The 16,856-nt window shown below is 34.0% G+C and overlaps 1 protein-coding gene across 5 annotated transcripts in view; it reads right to left on the minus strand.

The window, feature by feature from the left end:
• Window positions 1–16,856, minus strand: part of PDE10A (phosphodiesterase 10A) — a 435,545-nt gene that overhangs the window by 40,279 nt on the left and 378,410 nt on the right. For 4 of the 5 annotated variants that reach the window (XM_072643848.1, XM_072643847.1, XM_072643850.1 and 1 more), the window contains one exon: window positions 11,215–11,387. The exons of the other annotated variant lie outside the window; for it this stretch is intronic. In XM_072643848.1, coding sequence (XP_072499949.1) covers window positions 11,215–11,387 — 173 coding nt within the window. The remainder of the gene's footprint in view (window positions 1–11,214; window positions 11,388–16,856) is intronic. 5 annotated transcript variants of the gene reach the window in all.

Consider the following 16,856-nt stretch of genomic DNA (forward strand, 5'->3'; position numbering starts at 1 on the left):
ATGTGATTGTGGGTTTTTTAAAAAAGCATATTCCGGCATTTGGGTTGTTTCACATTAAAATAGTACAGGGGTGACACAGATTATCTGAAAATAATGTTATTTGAATAAGTTCTTTCCCAAGAGTATGTCAGATTTTAGGATTTTTATTGTCTCCACATGAAATAATTCCACAACATAAGCTTAAGCATGACATGAGGATTAAATGAAAATAAAAAATCTTATAAAAGTTTCATTTTTCTAACTGTTTTTTTTTTAATTCAAGGAAGATCATGATCCCTCTTTAGAATCACTTCTCTAGCATAGAAGGGGGAAGGAAATGGTTGTTAAAAACAACCACCACCTTATTTTTCTATGTATTTGTTTAATATAGTTCCTTCATCTCTTTCTAGTAATTCTAAAGTTTTGTGAGAACCAACAACTCCCCTTGGCTTATTTTTATTGTTTTTATAAGGTCAAGAGCTAAAAGTATTGCATTTTAATGTATGGAATGTTAAGATTTAAGTAGAAAAAGAAAAGTGCCAATAGATTGCCAAATGTTATACTAAAATGTAATTTACAGGTACGAGGTGAAGGAATATAAAGGTTTTTTAGACCATTAGTCCTTGGCCTGATACCCTTCAACTTTCATGATGCTATTCCCTCCTTTTTCAATATTTCCTGCATTTTCTTCTTCAATCATGTTCTCTTCTTTGACTACACCAAATCCCAAATAACTTTCAAGAGGCTCTGTTCCCTTTTGGGAGGCAACCATGGTGTAGCCATCTAGGTTTCATGAGATGACATGGCATAATACATGGAGGACCAGTGTTGGAATAAGCATCAAACCTCATCTCTGATGCATACCACGTGGGAGATCATGGGCAAATCACTTAACCTCTCAGTGTGCAAAGATACAAGTTATTTATAAATTGGCTATTGGTAGGGGGAGTTTTGACACCAGGAACTCTCTACTCTGGTGAAACCTCCAGGGACCAGGCTTCTCCCAGTTCTAAATTTAACAACACAGATGGGTGAGTTGGTTTGTTTTCTATAAATGTTTGGGAACTTTCATAAGGTCCTCCCTTTTAGTTTTAACTCTCTGCAAGGAATATTAGTGACAGTGAGCACTTTTGAGGGGATTTCTGGGGAGAGTAGAAACAACTCTGGCTAAATGTAAGACTTACACTCCCAACCCTGCTGCCAATGAACTGTGCCCTTGTGGCCCATCACATAATTTCTCTGGCTTCACTTTCCTCACCTAAAAAAGGGCTGAACTAGTAAAGATAACATTTTAAACACTTTTAAAAATAAAGTTTGAATTCTTTCGTTGCAACACAGGAATGCACTAGTGGGGGTGAAAAATGTTACAGAGATGTCAACCAGCATCAGCATGACTACCTGAGCATAACCCAACAGGGCAGCACTGTTTAGTATTCTTTTGTGCACAGTGGTATCTACCTATCACTATATCTCTCCTCCTACATTGCTTCTGGAACAGAGAAAATTAACAGGGAATATCAGTAGCCCAATAGGCCTCTGATTTGGAAAATGCTATTTTTCTCATCAAGTTCAATTTAATTCAATTCAGCAGGAAAAAAATTATGGCGAATTAAAACTTAGAGGCACATTTTTATTTATAATAATGCTAGCCTATGAAGCCACATTTCTAAGTGTGAAGTCCTAATCTACATGCTGGCAGTACACAGATAAAAATTAAATAATTGCTGCCTTCAAAAAGGCCTAGATTCTACTGAGAGGATATAATATGTACACAAAATAAATGTAAATTTAAAGTCATGTAAAATAATTACTAGGAGTGTGCTAACAACTAGGGTGATCAGAAATGGCCACATGTAGGTGACAGCAGAACTGTGGTTTTAAAGAAGCTATAAATTTTTTTAAGGTAGAAGTGGAGAACATTTCAGATAAGGAGAGGAATCACTTGTTAAAAAAATGAAGGTGAGAGATGGGATATTGTATACAAGAAATGACTTGTTAGTCAGTTTAGCAAGAATATGAAGAATATATTTTCTTTAGCAAGAAAAAGAGGAACATGAAAAATGAATGGAAAGCAAAATAGGTCCAAAACTATACAAAGCTACAAATGGCAGGTGAAGAGCTATATTACGTCCCAGAAGAAATGGGGATCCATCTAAGATTTTTTTTTTAGTAGGGGGATAACATGGCCATATCTCTATTTTTAGCAATATCAATGTGACAACTGTGCAAAGGATGCAAGGAGCCGCTGGAGACAAAGAGACTAATAAAAAGCCTATTGGAATAGTCCAAAAAAGGTGGACTGATGAAGGCATGAAGCAGAGCATTAAAAAAAAATATGATGGAGCAATGAGGTAGGCTGAAGAGAACTTGGCAACTGGATTAAGGGTCAATTCTTTTTTAAACTTTAAGAAAGAGTTGATTTAAAGGGAACAAATGTCTCTTATCCAGTGTACAGCACACTACCTGGCACATAATAGGAGCTTAATAAATGTTTAATGGTGGATTAAATTATAGGCTAGCTTTATTTTTTAAATAAGAATATGACGATCAGCTTTAATTTTGGTATGTTTTTCTTCTTCCTTTCAGCTGACACTAGAAAAAGGATTCCATGTTTATCTCCAGAAAATGAAGATGTTTCAATTAGTTATCATTGGACAATTATACCTAATTAAAAACTGATTTTAATGCTTCTGTGGAAATCTTAGTATTAAAGGAGCTCATAATCAAAGGCAAACTGATTTTCTAAAATCAAAGGCAAATTAAAATTTTCAGTTCTATCCAACTATGTTTGCTTGGATCCATGACTACTTTTCAGAGTGGATTCCATTTTAACTTTGCAAGGGACAGTTCAGTGAAGAATCTCACGTAACTGGGAAATATTATTGTCATTCCTCTCTTCACATCTCCATTTGCTTGAACCTATCAATGCCATGGTACACTTACTTATAACCTATATTTACAGTAGTCATCAATTTCTTGCTGGGACCCTGAGATGGTCTTAGGTTCCATTTTTTTAAATACAATGAAAACATGTGTTAACAGGCATGAAAATATATGGTTGATTAAGTGCATCTATAATGCAAAAGTGTATTATAATTATAAATATCAATTTATATATAATTTATTATATAATTTAAATAGTATATATAATTTTATAATTATAACAATTATAATACTAATATTATATTAAGTATATTATAAATTTATAATTTATATAACATTATATAATAATGTATATGTAATTTTATAATTATAATTACAATTTTATTGAAAGAAATCTTCAAATACCTGTAGTACAAAAAATATGGGGCTGTACAATTAATTAAGGCATTTCTAAGGTATATCTTAACATCTTATTAAGAAACAAAGTATAGCTGTGTTTATAGTATTAAAAATGAATTCACATTAAGAAATACTAAACAGCAAGCAACTAGGCAGCACAGGGGATAGACCCCTGGCTCTGCAGTCAGAAGGACTTGAGTTCAAATATGGCCTCAGAAACTTGAAACTTAGTAGCTGTGTGACCTTGGGCAAGTCACTTAACCCTGACTGCCTCATAAAAACAAACAGCTCTCTAGAGTAACAAAGCTAGTAAGTGTCTGAAGCCAGATCTGAATTAAGATCTTCTTGACTCCAGACCTGGCAATCCATCCACTGTGACACCTAGCTGCCCCACTATTATTGAAATTAAATAATATATTCTATAGAGCTTAATGATAATGATAATTAATAGCTGTATTACTAAATGTATTAAGTTGTTCTTTCTTAACATGTATTCCAACACAGAAAAACTTTGAAATCAAAACATTTCATCTTTAATTTAGGGAATATTATTTTTGGAGCAGTGTGGTAGGAGAGGACCTCCACAATTCCTACTCAAGTGTTTTGCTTAAGACTGAGTAGTGATGTGATCCATTCTCAGTCAAAAGTGAAAGGAGGTACTGAATCAGTTAGATTAAGCCACCTAATTCTTCCCCAAACATATCACAACACAGAAAATTTAAAGTATAATTGGATTCCTTTACTAAATATTGTAAATAGCATCTTTCTATCTACACCTAAGAGCCAGTATTATATATAAAGGAGATAAAGTAGAAGTCATTCTAATAAAATCAGTCTTATACAGTTAGTCTCTTTAGTATCACTACTATTAGTTAATTTAGGTCTAGAAATTCTAGCGATAGAAATGAGAAAATAATAAGCACAAAGAGAAAACCAAATTATTGCTTTCTGCAAATGATATGATAGTGTTTATATAAGAATCCTAAAGAGGAAAATTTTTAAAATTAAGAAAAGCAATTATTAAGTTCAGCAAAGGACTTATGTCCTTTGTAATGTAGAACATAAAATAAATCCACATAAGAAGTATTAAAATTCCAGAAGGAAAAGACAAAAAAAGAAATGCCATTCAATATAATTACACAATATACAAAATATCTACAAATCCACCTACCAAGATATAAAAACAATGTGAATACAACTATAAAACCTTCTTAATAAAGATAGTAGCAGACCTACATAAGTGGAGAGAAATTAACTATTCACGGTTGGATCATATCAATAATATATAACTAATATCTAAATTAATTTTATGTAATGCTTACCAAAAAATATTAATTTATTAGTGACACTTTACCAATACATTTATAAATAACATAATAAATGGGTTTTACTATATAAATATATTGCTATATTATAATAAATAGTGTGTACAAATATATTGCTATAATAGTAAAATAAACTACACCACTTTATAGATATGAAATTTCATTGGGAGGTCAAAATTTTCTAAGGAAAGTTTTTAAAAAACTGATTGGAAGGGGGTCTACATGACCAAATCTCAAATTATACCACAAAACAATATTGAAACCAAGAAATAAGAAAATAATCTAAAATATAAGAAAAGTTAATCAGTGAAACAGTTTAGGTATAACAACATACAGAAACAAAAGGGCATAGTAACATATTGTTTGATAAATCCAAAGACTGCAACTACTAGGCTATATATTCACTATTGAACAAAAACTGCACAAAAATCTAGAAATGCATCTAGAAGAAACAAATTTTAGAACAATACTTCATACCATATACCTAGATAAATTCTCATACGGATACCTGACTTAGATGTAAAAAGTCAAATAAGAATTAGAAGAGCCAGGAAGAAATTGTCTTTCATAACTATGTATGAGGAAGAGTTCAAAATCAGACAAAGGATAGAGAAAATAAAAGAAGACTAAACTGACAATTTTCAACAATTTTTCCATAAATAAAAGTAATGTAGTTGAACTTGGAAGGGAAGCAATGAAATGAGAAAGATCTTTATAACTAGTTTCTTCTGAAAAAGTCTGATATTCAAAATATATAAAAAATGATTTTCACACACACACACACACACACACACAGCCATTCATTCAAAGTGGTCAAAAGATATGACTAGCCAATTCTAAGAAGAAATCCAAGCTAACAATAAGCCAAAAAAATACCGCAGATTACTAATAGCTAGATAAATGGACATTAAAGCAACTTCAAAGTTCTATCTTATTGTCTATCTGATTGGCAGAGATGACAAAAATCAAAATGATAATGTTGGAGGGCCTCTGAGAAAACAGACACCCTAATGTATTATCAGCAGAATTGTGAATTAATTGGGTCCAATCCTTCTGGAAAGAAATTTCTAATTATGCCCCAAAATTCACAAAAGTCAGCACTTCTGTGATCTCATAATACAACTTACTAGTCCTCTATCCCAAAGACATCAAAGAAGAAAATGACACATTGTACAAAAATATTTACAGCAGTTCTTTCCATAGAAGCAAAGAATTTGAAACTAAGGGGATTCCCATCAATTGGAGAATGAGTAAACAAATTCTGACGTATGAATGGCATACTCCTTATGGCATAAGGAGTAATAAATGGCTTTTTAATTAAATATGCATTAGACTTGTTCTACAAGGTCCCAAAGGGCAGAACTAAGAGCAGTAGTTGGAAGTTTAAAAGAGACCAATTTAGATTACTATTCGGAAAAACTTCTTCATTCTTCAGAGCTAATTAAAAGTAGAATAAATAGCCTCTGCAGATAAAGGTTTCTACTGGACCAAAAGTCTTCCAACAAAGGAGAAAGGAAGAAAACACATATTTATGAAGTGCCTATGTGTCAGACACTGTGCTAAATGCTTCACAAATATTATTCATTTGACCCTCACAACCAGTCTGGGAGGTAGGTGCTACTACTGTCATTTCACAGATGAGGAGATTGAGGCAAGAAAAGGTTACGTGACTTGCCCAGGGTCACACAGCTAGCAAGTGTCTGACTCCTGACTCAGTGTTCTGTCCATTGCAACACCTAGCTTTCTCCAAATCAAGGAAATGATGGCTAAATTCTTTTAGGAAATATTGCAAAAGCATTTGTTTCTCTGGTACAGGTTGAAAAAAGTGGATACTGAAATCCCTTCCAACTCTGAGATTATAATTTTATGACTAAACTGTGCAGTGAATGTGTATAAACGTATCCTCTTCTAAAGGATGTCAAGTACTTACCTTAGCTGGATTTCCTACTACCATATATAAAATGAAGATAATAGTACCCACACCTCACAAGGGGTTATTGTAAGGATCAAATGAAATAAACGTCTATCATGATTATTATTATTAAACAGAATTAGCTTAAGTCTTCTCTATTAGTATTAATATTAATGAAGACCAATTAGACAATTTTACATACAGCATGCAGAGAAGTTATTATTAATAACTTATAAATTAGAGTTTTAGGCTCATAAATACCACAGATTATTGTTACTTAAAATTTCTATTACTGTTTTGTTTTTCCATCTGTCTATACAGGAAGGACATTACTACTCTTAAATGCTTTTATAATTAGTGGTTTGATCACAGAATTCAAAAAGTTACAAGGATAATGAGTGGGGTCATAAAGCATTTTGTAATACATAAAACAATACATAACAAATTTACAGCAATTATTCCACATTAGTTCCAATCATGCCAGGTAAGTGGCTTTTAACTTCAATATAATAGAAAGAAAGTCAGCATAGAACTATATAGTCATAGAGCTGGTGAGCATTTTTCTCATCTTTAAGCAGGAATGTCTATATAGTGAAGAAACGTAATAACAATCTAAAACTTTTCATGACCAGAGTACTCTAGCCAAGACCAAACAAGAGAAAGGCCATAATGTTTTTCTTCATGTTGGTTTACTATGGGCCAAACAACAGAACAAAACTCACTATTCACTAGGTGTCTTGAAGAAAGCCCATTCTTAAAAAATACATTTCCACTGAGGAGTAAGTGCTAGTAGGCAGAAGTTAAAAAATCTCAAATCCAGGATATCTGGGTTCAATTCTGAAACAAGCATCAAAATAGAAAGTATGCAGGTAGCAAAGAATATAATAAAAGGGAATGTAATATATGGGAAGTCATTTGAACTGAGGAGGTGGAGAATCCTTCAAGACTGTACATGATATGACATCTCTGTATCTTCTGCAGTGGTAGGTACCTTATATATTTGAAGCAAGCAAATCATTACTAGAAAGGTATTCTGAACATTTCTCTGGTGATGCCCACCATACTGATATGAAAATCACACACAGTGAAATGGGAAGAGTAACTGATTGCTCTAAGGTCTGTCAACACTTCCCACAGTGTTTGCACCCAAACCAGTATGGAAAAGCTACATCTAGAAAAACACTTCTTGGTGACTCCTCTAATCTCCAAGACCAAGGATGACTAGGGGTTGGCAATGGAGGCAGATGTCAAGGGCACTGAAGTCCTGACACTGGCCTTGTACTTTGAAGCATGCTGATCACTAACAATGAAAAAGACAGCAAGACGGTCACTTAGACATGGTTCTGTACAATGCAAATTGTCTGTGCAAGTAAAACAAAAAATCTTGGGAGAAAAATCTGAAACTATTTATCCATTACTTAAAAGAGCCAAATGGACTAGTATAGAGACAGAGACAGACCAGTGGCCAGAGGCAACTCCTAATAGAAGTAAGTTTGTGAAAGGAAGGGCAGAAGATGCAGGTATCATTACAAAAAATAGTGACCTTGCCTTTAGAAGAGTCTTATATACCCCTGTGTCTTCGAAAGGGTTAAGTGTTTTTCAAAAATAGAGTTTCACATGAACTTCTAGAAAACAACTAATTATTAAAAGAAAGGAAGGAAGGAGGGAAGGAGGGAAGAAGGGAGGGAGGCAGGCAGGGAGGGAGCTCCATTATTTATATAAGCAGCTCTGAGGTTGCAGGGGTGAGGTAGACATGAATTTCTACAGTCAATGGCAAGAGAGCTAATATCATAGACCCCTTAAGCAATAAGGTGATTTTCTAAAAGGTTACCAAAGATATAGCAATCTTCTGAATGCCTATGCTTCAAAAACCCAATTCTGGGAGAAAAGATGAAACTAAACAAAAAAATCCATAAACATTTTTAAATGCCTACTAAGTGCCCAGCACTGTGCTAAGTACTAGAAATACAAAAAGACAGTCCCTGCCTCAAGGAACTCATCTTCTGAAGAGGGAGACAATATGCAAGTGAATATATACATATAAGCTATTTTAGGATAAAAAGGAAACAATTAACTGACAAAGAAAGGTAAGAGAATTAAGAGGGGTTGGGAAAGGCTTCCTGTAGAAGACTAGCTTTTGAAGAAAGCCAAGGAAAAGCTTTTACCCCTGAGCTTGCCTTCCCTCACATGCTTTATATTTATGTCATATGTTCTGATTTATGTAGGCTGATTATCTCATTAGAATGTATGTTTTTTTGAGAAAAGGGATTTTTTTTTCATTTTCTTTGTTGATGCTTAACACAGTTTTAAGTGCTTAATAAATACTTGTTGATCGATTAGTGGTTTTAAACAGGTGGAAATACAAAGAATCTAAGGGAATGACCTTTACATTTAAAATAGGTCATACAAAATTTTGCAGATGTTGATAATTGCTTCCTTTGATAAAATGAGTTAATATATGTAAAGTGTATAGCACACAGTCTGGACCATAAAAGGAGCTAAAGAACTGCCTGTAAACTCTGAGGAGACACAGTAAAGAACACACAAGATTTAGAAGCCACCTTTGAGCCCTTTTGGATCTGGATAAATCTAACTAAAATTGTAAAGAATTTAAAGATCTGAATTGAATTTTAAGAATGTTACTTATGACAGACCTCTAGAGAAGATGTCATAGTGGATAGAGTACAAGGATCTGGCCTCAGACACTTACTAGCTTTACAGCCCTGGGCAAGTCACAATTTATTTTTTTTTTGCCTCAGTTTTCTCATCTGTAAAATGGGAGTAACAGCGCTTCCCTCATGAGGTTGTTGTGAAGACCAAATAAGATAAAAATTGTAAAGCACTTAGCACAGTTCCTGGCACACAGGTAAGTGCTACATACATGTTAGCTATTACTACTATTATTATTTTTAATATTAATATTATTACTATTAGCATAGTCATTATTGAAGGATCAGCATTTAACTGACTCTAAGTCCAGCATGCCAAACTACCTCTCCTTTACTTAGTTTAGGATACACAGGAAGAGTGAGGAGAGGAGGGAGAAAATTTAGAACTTAAATTTAAAAAAAAAAGTTAAAATTTTTTGTTTAAATGTAATTGAGGTAAAAACACTGAGTATAAATAAAGGTAGCTACTTTGATGATCTTTACTATGATAATTTGGGTGAAATATCTATAATTTTAGCTATCTTCTACAAACTCAAATATTGTGACAGGACACTTCCATAATATTACATAGTTAAATTACTGTGAACCTCAGAATTCTATATGAATTTTGTTAACACAGGTTAGTTCCAGGGTTGGGGAACCTGTGGCTTCGGGTGTGGCCTTTTGACTGAGTCCAGGTTTTACAGAACAAATCCTTTTACTGAGGGGATTTATTATGCGAAATTTGGATTCAGACATAGGGGCAATTGAGGACCTAGAAGGCCACATGAAGCCTTGATCCTGCAGGTTCCCCTCCCCTGGGCTAGTCAGTGCGGTCATTCAAACTTTAAAACTAAAACAAGTGAAAAAGATCAATCCAAATTTTCAAGCAGGTATACAGAGTAAAGTATTCAGAAGCATCTTTGTGCTTTTCTAAATATATACATAATGCATATAAAATATTCTGCTGACTATGTAATAGCACCAGAGCAAAACAAATTTATCTTCATGATTTCAAAACAACAAAATCCAGGACATCTAAATCCAACCTGTCTCAAGTCTCTGTACTTTAGGGGGAAACAAAAAGACAAAACCTTTTATTCAACACCACACCCTGAATACTCGGTATATGCTTTTAGATCATGGTGATTAGACAACATACAAAAACTCAAGAGACATTATAAAAGGTAGACATATGGGTTTACCTAACCTAAGTGTATGTCATTTTCATTAATTTTATAAATACTAACAAATCTTTTGATTCTTCACAATGTCAAGAGAATGCATACTCCCTAGATGCTCCTTAGCACACCAGATGGGTTCCCCATAACTAACATATGGGTAGACATGGAAAAGACTTACACAAGATGGGCAAGCATAGTTAGACTGTAATCTCCATCAATGTAGGCAAAATATGTACTGATGAGATTACAGATACATTAATGTATTGGAGTAAAAGAAATTATATGTGTGTGTACATTATATATATGTATAAACACACACACACACACACACATATGTATAAGCTCACCAGACACTTATAAGCACTAATTTTTTTTAAGATAGTGAGCGATCTATCAGCAAATACCAAGACATTCACAGTAAAGAGGGTAGAAAATGACTACTAAACCTTCAGATTTCTACAACACAGGGACCTAAAAAAGGTACAAGTATGAAGAAAATGAAAATCATAAATGACTACTAATTCTACAGCAAGAAAATCATTAACTCAAAGTAGTATTTTAAATTCCTGAGGAAGCTATACAATTATAATGATTTATCTAAATGTATTTCTACAGTAAAAGCATAATGTTCAACATCTATTCTGAAATAACCTTTTTCTAATATTTACAATACTATCAAGCAATGTATACAGTAAGTATAAACTTAATGGGTTTAAATTTAAATTCTTCCATGACTTTGCCTTAAGAAATTTGAATAAACACATTTACAAATGTTATCCACTAATATCAACTTATGGGCATAGAACTTTTTGTTTTTTCTATACTAATTAAAAATGAAAGTCCCATAGTCATTCCAGAAACTCTGATCTGAATTTGTTTTTTACCTATGTGCTTGATTATTAAGGTTTAGCGATCCTGTCTGGTACATCTCCTCCAACTGCTTTCTGTTCCCAAAGTACAGAGCAAGGTCTGTGGCGATGATGGCTTTGCGGATGATCTCCAGCACCTGTTCATATTCACTGGAGTTCAGAGAGGAGAAGATATTGTGCCCTTCCAGCTATGAAGAAATAAAAAAAAAAAAACAAAGAAGAGACCAATAAAAAGCACAAGTTCTAGTCTTGTGATAGTTTCAGTTATTTGGAACAAGATAGCTAAAGCCACTTTACATGCTAATGAAAATTCTTTGAAAAATAAAGTGAAAGTATGAGATGATCTTTTTCTTCAAGAGTAATAGTGATAATGCTGCTACCATGGAAAAATGATGTGCAAGTTTCACATATGGTAAACACTAATCATCACAACACATAACTTAAACAAGCTTTGCTTTTTTTTGTTTGTTTGTCATTTCTTAAAGTCTAGCACAAGCAAATGTGAAATACTATTTAGGCTCTGGTTTTCAAATCTCACAAATACCACATCCCATTAATTTCTATTTTATACAAAGAATTACAGATGCATAAAGAACCTGGTCATCTAGCCCTTTCCCTAGTCTGCTGACATGATATGTGTGAACTGACACACACATGAAAAAAGATCTCGTTTTTTTTACTGTCTTAAGAAACCCAGAATATTATATTCCACAATCTTCACCAGTAACTCATTTCACTGATTGACAACCTCATTGTCAGGAAAGACTTTCTAACCTACATACTGGTGATAAAATTCACTTAAGACTAATTCTCTTATTATATCTTAAGTGGAGATGGGAAATAGTTGTGTACTTTCATACACAGTAAAAAGCAATTAATTGAGATTCTAACAATTCAGAATTTATGATCACTGGAATTACGTATATGTAATTCTTTTGGGAGAAAACTGAGATGCCTTTCCCTTGTACCTCTCTCATATATAAAATGAAAAACATGTCTTTAAGCCCTACTTCACAGAGCTATTGTAAGGATCATATGAGATATTTCACACACATCTATGTATTTAGCTACCTAGATATATGTGTATGTAAAATATCTCATGTAATATATATATAATATATTATGTATGTATGTATGTGTATGTATAATATGTGCATTTATATCTTTATAAACCTTAAAGATTTCTATGAATTTTACCTATAACTACAAGTTTATGAAATTAAGCTTTTCTCTCAATAGACTATCAAATTCTCTGGTCAACAAATAATTCTCATACAGGAAAGGTTTTTATGTATATTTATACTGTCTAATACAGTATAAATATACTATGACTTGTAATTTTTTCATTAATTTATTCTACTTCATTTAATATCAGTTTCTCAGAACATAGTACTCTGCATTTAGACTCAATAAACTCCATTTCCTCAAATGTTATTACATAGTTGATACATTACACTAAGATGGGCCTGCCTAACATGATTTGGAATTATATGCAATCCTTGCTTAAGCACAATCCTTTAGTACAATTTCACTGTGACATTCACTAAATGATAGTAGTGAACTAGAACGCATCAGAGGCCTCAGATTTCAATACAGTTATCTCACCCCCTTTGGGACACGACCATCATAGTTGCTCTCTAAGTCTAGGGAAAAAAGACTCCGGAAAAGCTGGTGCTTCCCTTCAAAACATAAAATGACTGCAATTTTTGTTTACCCTTGTGTTTTCCATACATAGATCAGAGGTGTCAGAAACACAAGAGTTGGCTCACAAATACTGGTAGCTTGTCCCAGAATAAAATGTAATTAGGAAATATTTAACAAAATAAATAGAAACAGAATCTAGATAACGATAAGATATGATTTTCTAAGTCAATATCTGTCCACAGGGATCCTTGTTGAAAGGTTTAGTGGTCCCAGTTTGTACTTGAGATTGAGAACACGGACTTAGATCACTAAGGTCTTTCAAAGGGGGAGCAAACTGCAGTGAGCATCTGAGTGTGATTTTTATGTCAGATTAAGGTCAATGACCTCTGAGGTCCCTTCCAGATTAAAATCATTGATCCTATGAAATACAATTCAAAAACTAAAGTATGTCAGTGAAAAAAATATAATTTTAATATCGAATATTCCTATTTTATGATTTGCTAAACATAATTAGTATTGAGGTTTGATCATATTTGAAAACCATTTATCAGTATGCTATGTCTATCTTCTCCTAATCAAACTCAGTTTATTTAAATAAAAGGTTCTTAACATATTTTGTGTGTTATGGATCCCCTTGTGATGTCTTGTAAAGCCTATGGATCCCTTCTCAGAATAATAAGAAGAGAAAATAAACAAGATTACAAAGGAAACCAAAGCTATTGAAAACAAAGCCTTTTCCCATCCCAATTCAAGAACACTATGCAATCTATCCTTGGATTCCTAGGTTAAGAACCTTTGATTTAAATGTTGATCAATTCTTTACTTTTCTTTGTACTCATAACATTATGAGTTTTCCAAGTTCTCTATTTTATTTTTTTATGATAAAACTAAAACTGGCCATTATTCAATTAAATAACAACCATTTATTAGGGTTCAGGCATTGGTCTACATGTTATTCTCCAAAAAAAAAGTCTGCTGTGGAAAATGCTAAATTTAATCTAAAATGCATTCACATATTCTCGTACTCTACAAGTGTTTATGTGTACTATCAGAACACCTATTATTCTTTTTGTTTGTTCATGGTCAGTTTAAGGTAAACTTAAGCCTCAATGCATATAGTATGTGATTTGAGAGATTTGAGAAAGCATCCAATGTCTCCAAAACCTCCCCCAAATTGGTTGTCTTAAAATGGTCCTCTTAAAAAATGCAAACAGAGAAGAATAAGAGAAGATGGGATATGAGGTTAAATTAATTTACACTAAGCTGTTGGCAACATAAAATCTGCATAACTTTGTATAGGGAAGAAAAAGTAGCTCCCAGGGTGGGGGAAAGGAAAGAGTTGAGGCAAAGAAGGTTAGAGGCAGTGAAAACGCGCCTTGTCCACTTTGGTGGCTCTTGTGTGATTGCTTTGCTTCCCTGCACCTCTTTCTTCCTCAGTAATATAAGGGATTTGACCTAAATGACCTTGGGGGGGGTCCCTTTCCAGCTGTAACCTGACATAATTATAATTATATATATTTTAATTCTTTCATATTTATTAGTTTTTGTGTCTCCTACTAAATTGTAAGGGCCTTTAAGGACTAAGTCATTTATTTCTTTTATATCCTCCCCACAATGCTATTTGCATAATAAGGCACTTAATAAATACTTGTCGATTGATTATAATTGGAGAAAACCACCACAACTATATGCAGATCTCTTCAGAGCTGCTGTAGGATTGGTGATAATGCTATAAAGATAGTTAAAACAAAGGAGACTGGAATGTTTACACAGCAAGGAGAAAAGGTTTCAAATATTGAAGGTTTTTCATGCAGAAGAGGATTTGATTTAATTTCTATTTGGAACAAGAAAGTAGAACCAGAAGCTTTCAACTCAAAATGAATTGAAGTTGCATAAAAGCAAATTTAGTTTTGACATATTCCAAAAGTTAAATGGGTTATGTTCAGAGTAGTCATTTGAAGCCTTCAAATGGAAGCTAAATGATCATTCTTGTTCAGGTACATATTTGACTTAGGCACCTCAAGGTTCCGAGTGAGCTTAAGATTCTGTGATAGTGTGACTGATAATGCCAAGGGAGAGATTTATACTCTGTGAACAGGGCCAAGGACAGAACCTTAGGGAACAGTCAGCATAAAGGGGTGAAAAGATGACAAGAAGTCAGTGAAGGAGCCAGAGAATGAACCCTCAAAAAAAGTAGGAGAACTTGAAGACAGTGGTTTCTCTAAATCCAAGGGAAAAGAAAGTGCATTATGAAGAAATTGTTATCACTATTAAATGCTGAAAACAAGTCAAAAAGATGAGAACCTAAAAAAAAAAGTGCTATTTTTTTTAAAAAAAAGGTCCTCAGAGATCTTTCAAAAGAGTACTTTCAACAATACCACAGTTCAGCTCTTTTTGGCAATTTAATGCTTCTTTAGGAGCTCAGATACAGAAACAGAGAAATCCCGTAGTGGGGGTCATTCAGGAAGAGTGAGTTGCTCAAGACTACATAGGATAGTGGGAGTGAAGAATCAAGGTTTCCAAGGAGGGTACCTAGTGAAACATGGAAGGTACAGACCCTGAGGCAATTTTTATGTATGGAGCTACTTGAAGGCAGTTGGGGCCAAATGAAGAGAAAGAAGAAAGATGGATCAAAGAACCAGCAAGGTGGTACAGTACAGAGGACAGAGTCCTGGCTCTGGAGTCACATAATCTGGGTTCAAATCCTACCTCAAAGCCTACTCTCTGTGTAATCGTGAACAAATCACTGAATCTCCCTAAGCCTCAGTTTCCTCACCTGTAAAATGAAAGGTTGTATTAAGGGCCTTTGAAGTCCCTTCTACTTCTGTATTTATGAAACTATAATCCTACAATGAAGAATGAACTTATGGTGAATAAAAAGAATGGGAAAATTGGAAAGCTACGTGGGGGCTCTTGGTGATTATATTGCAAAGTTTAGGTTTCATTTTGAGAAATAATGAGATTTAAGGAGTTACAGTGTTGCTGTCCAATGTATAGTTCAATTTAATGAATATCATGTATAAGAATCAAAGAATGTCATATTTGGAAAGAACCTCAGAGGTAATTCAACTTTTACTTTTTATACAACAAAATTCTTTTCACAGTATTTCCCAAATCAGTCAAGTAATTTTTGCCTAAAAATTTGGAGTAGGGGCAAGGATCCCACCATCTTCCTGGAGCATGTTATGATTTTGAGTGGCTTTGTCAGGAAGCTTTTCCTGACTTTGAGACTCTGTCTGCTTAAGTTGTACCCCACTCTTTGTACTTCTGGCTATTTCCTCTTCTCGGGGCGGCTAGGTGGTGCAGTGCATAGAGCATCAGTGCACGAGTCAGGAGGACCAGAGTTCAAATCTTACCTCAGACACTTGACACTCACTAGCTGTGTGACTTTGGGCAAGTCACTTAACCTCAACTGCCTCAACCTGGGTCATCTCCAGTCATCCTGATGAATATCTGGTCACTGGATTCAGATGGCTCTGGAGGAGAAGTGAGATTGGTGACCTGCACAGCCCTCCCTCACTCAAAACAAAGTCAAGTGCAAGTCATGTCATCATTTCTCTGATGACATCGTCTTCTTTGGCAATGAAGGATGAACACACTATTTCTTCCTCTCTGTGACCTCCCTTTAAGTGCTTGAGAAAAGCTAAACTCTAAGCTAACTATTCTCTCTTCTTCAACATGTGCCATGAACTTGAAGCTAGATCACGAATTAGACAGTGAGCATTTAAGGTGATTCCAGGGTATATTGTGTTTAAGCAGAAATCTACAAACCACTGTTCTATGCTTCTCTTTTACCTGTCTTGGGAAAAAAAATACAGATTTGTAGACTATGTGATTAGAAACCAAGTCAACATAATATACTACAGTGAGAACAGGACATGGAATCAGAAGAGACCAATGTTTGAAAGCTGACTCCAGCACTGAACATATACATGACCATTGTATACTTTCTTTGAGCCTTTGGTTTTCTCTTCTGAATACCTATTTCACAGAGCTGTATCACAGACTATCTA

Source organism: Notamacropus eugenii, chromosome 2 (genome assembly GCF_028372415.1).
Source record: "Notamacropus eugenii isolate mMacEug1 chromosome 2, mMacEug1.pri_v2, whole genome shotgun sequence".
NCBI classification, from domain to species: Eukaryota; Metazoa; Chordata; class Mammalia; order Diprotodontia; family Macropodidae; genus Notamacropus; species Notamacropus eugenii.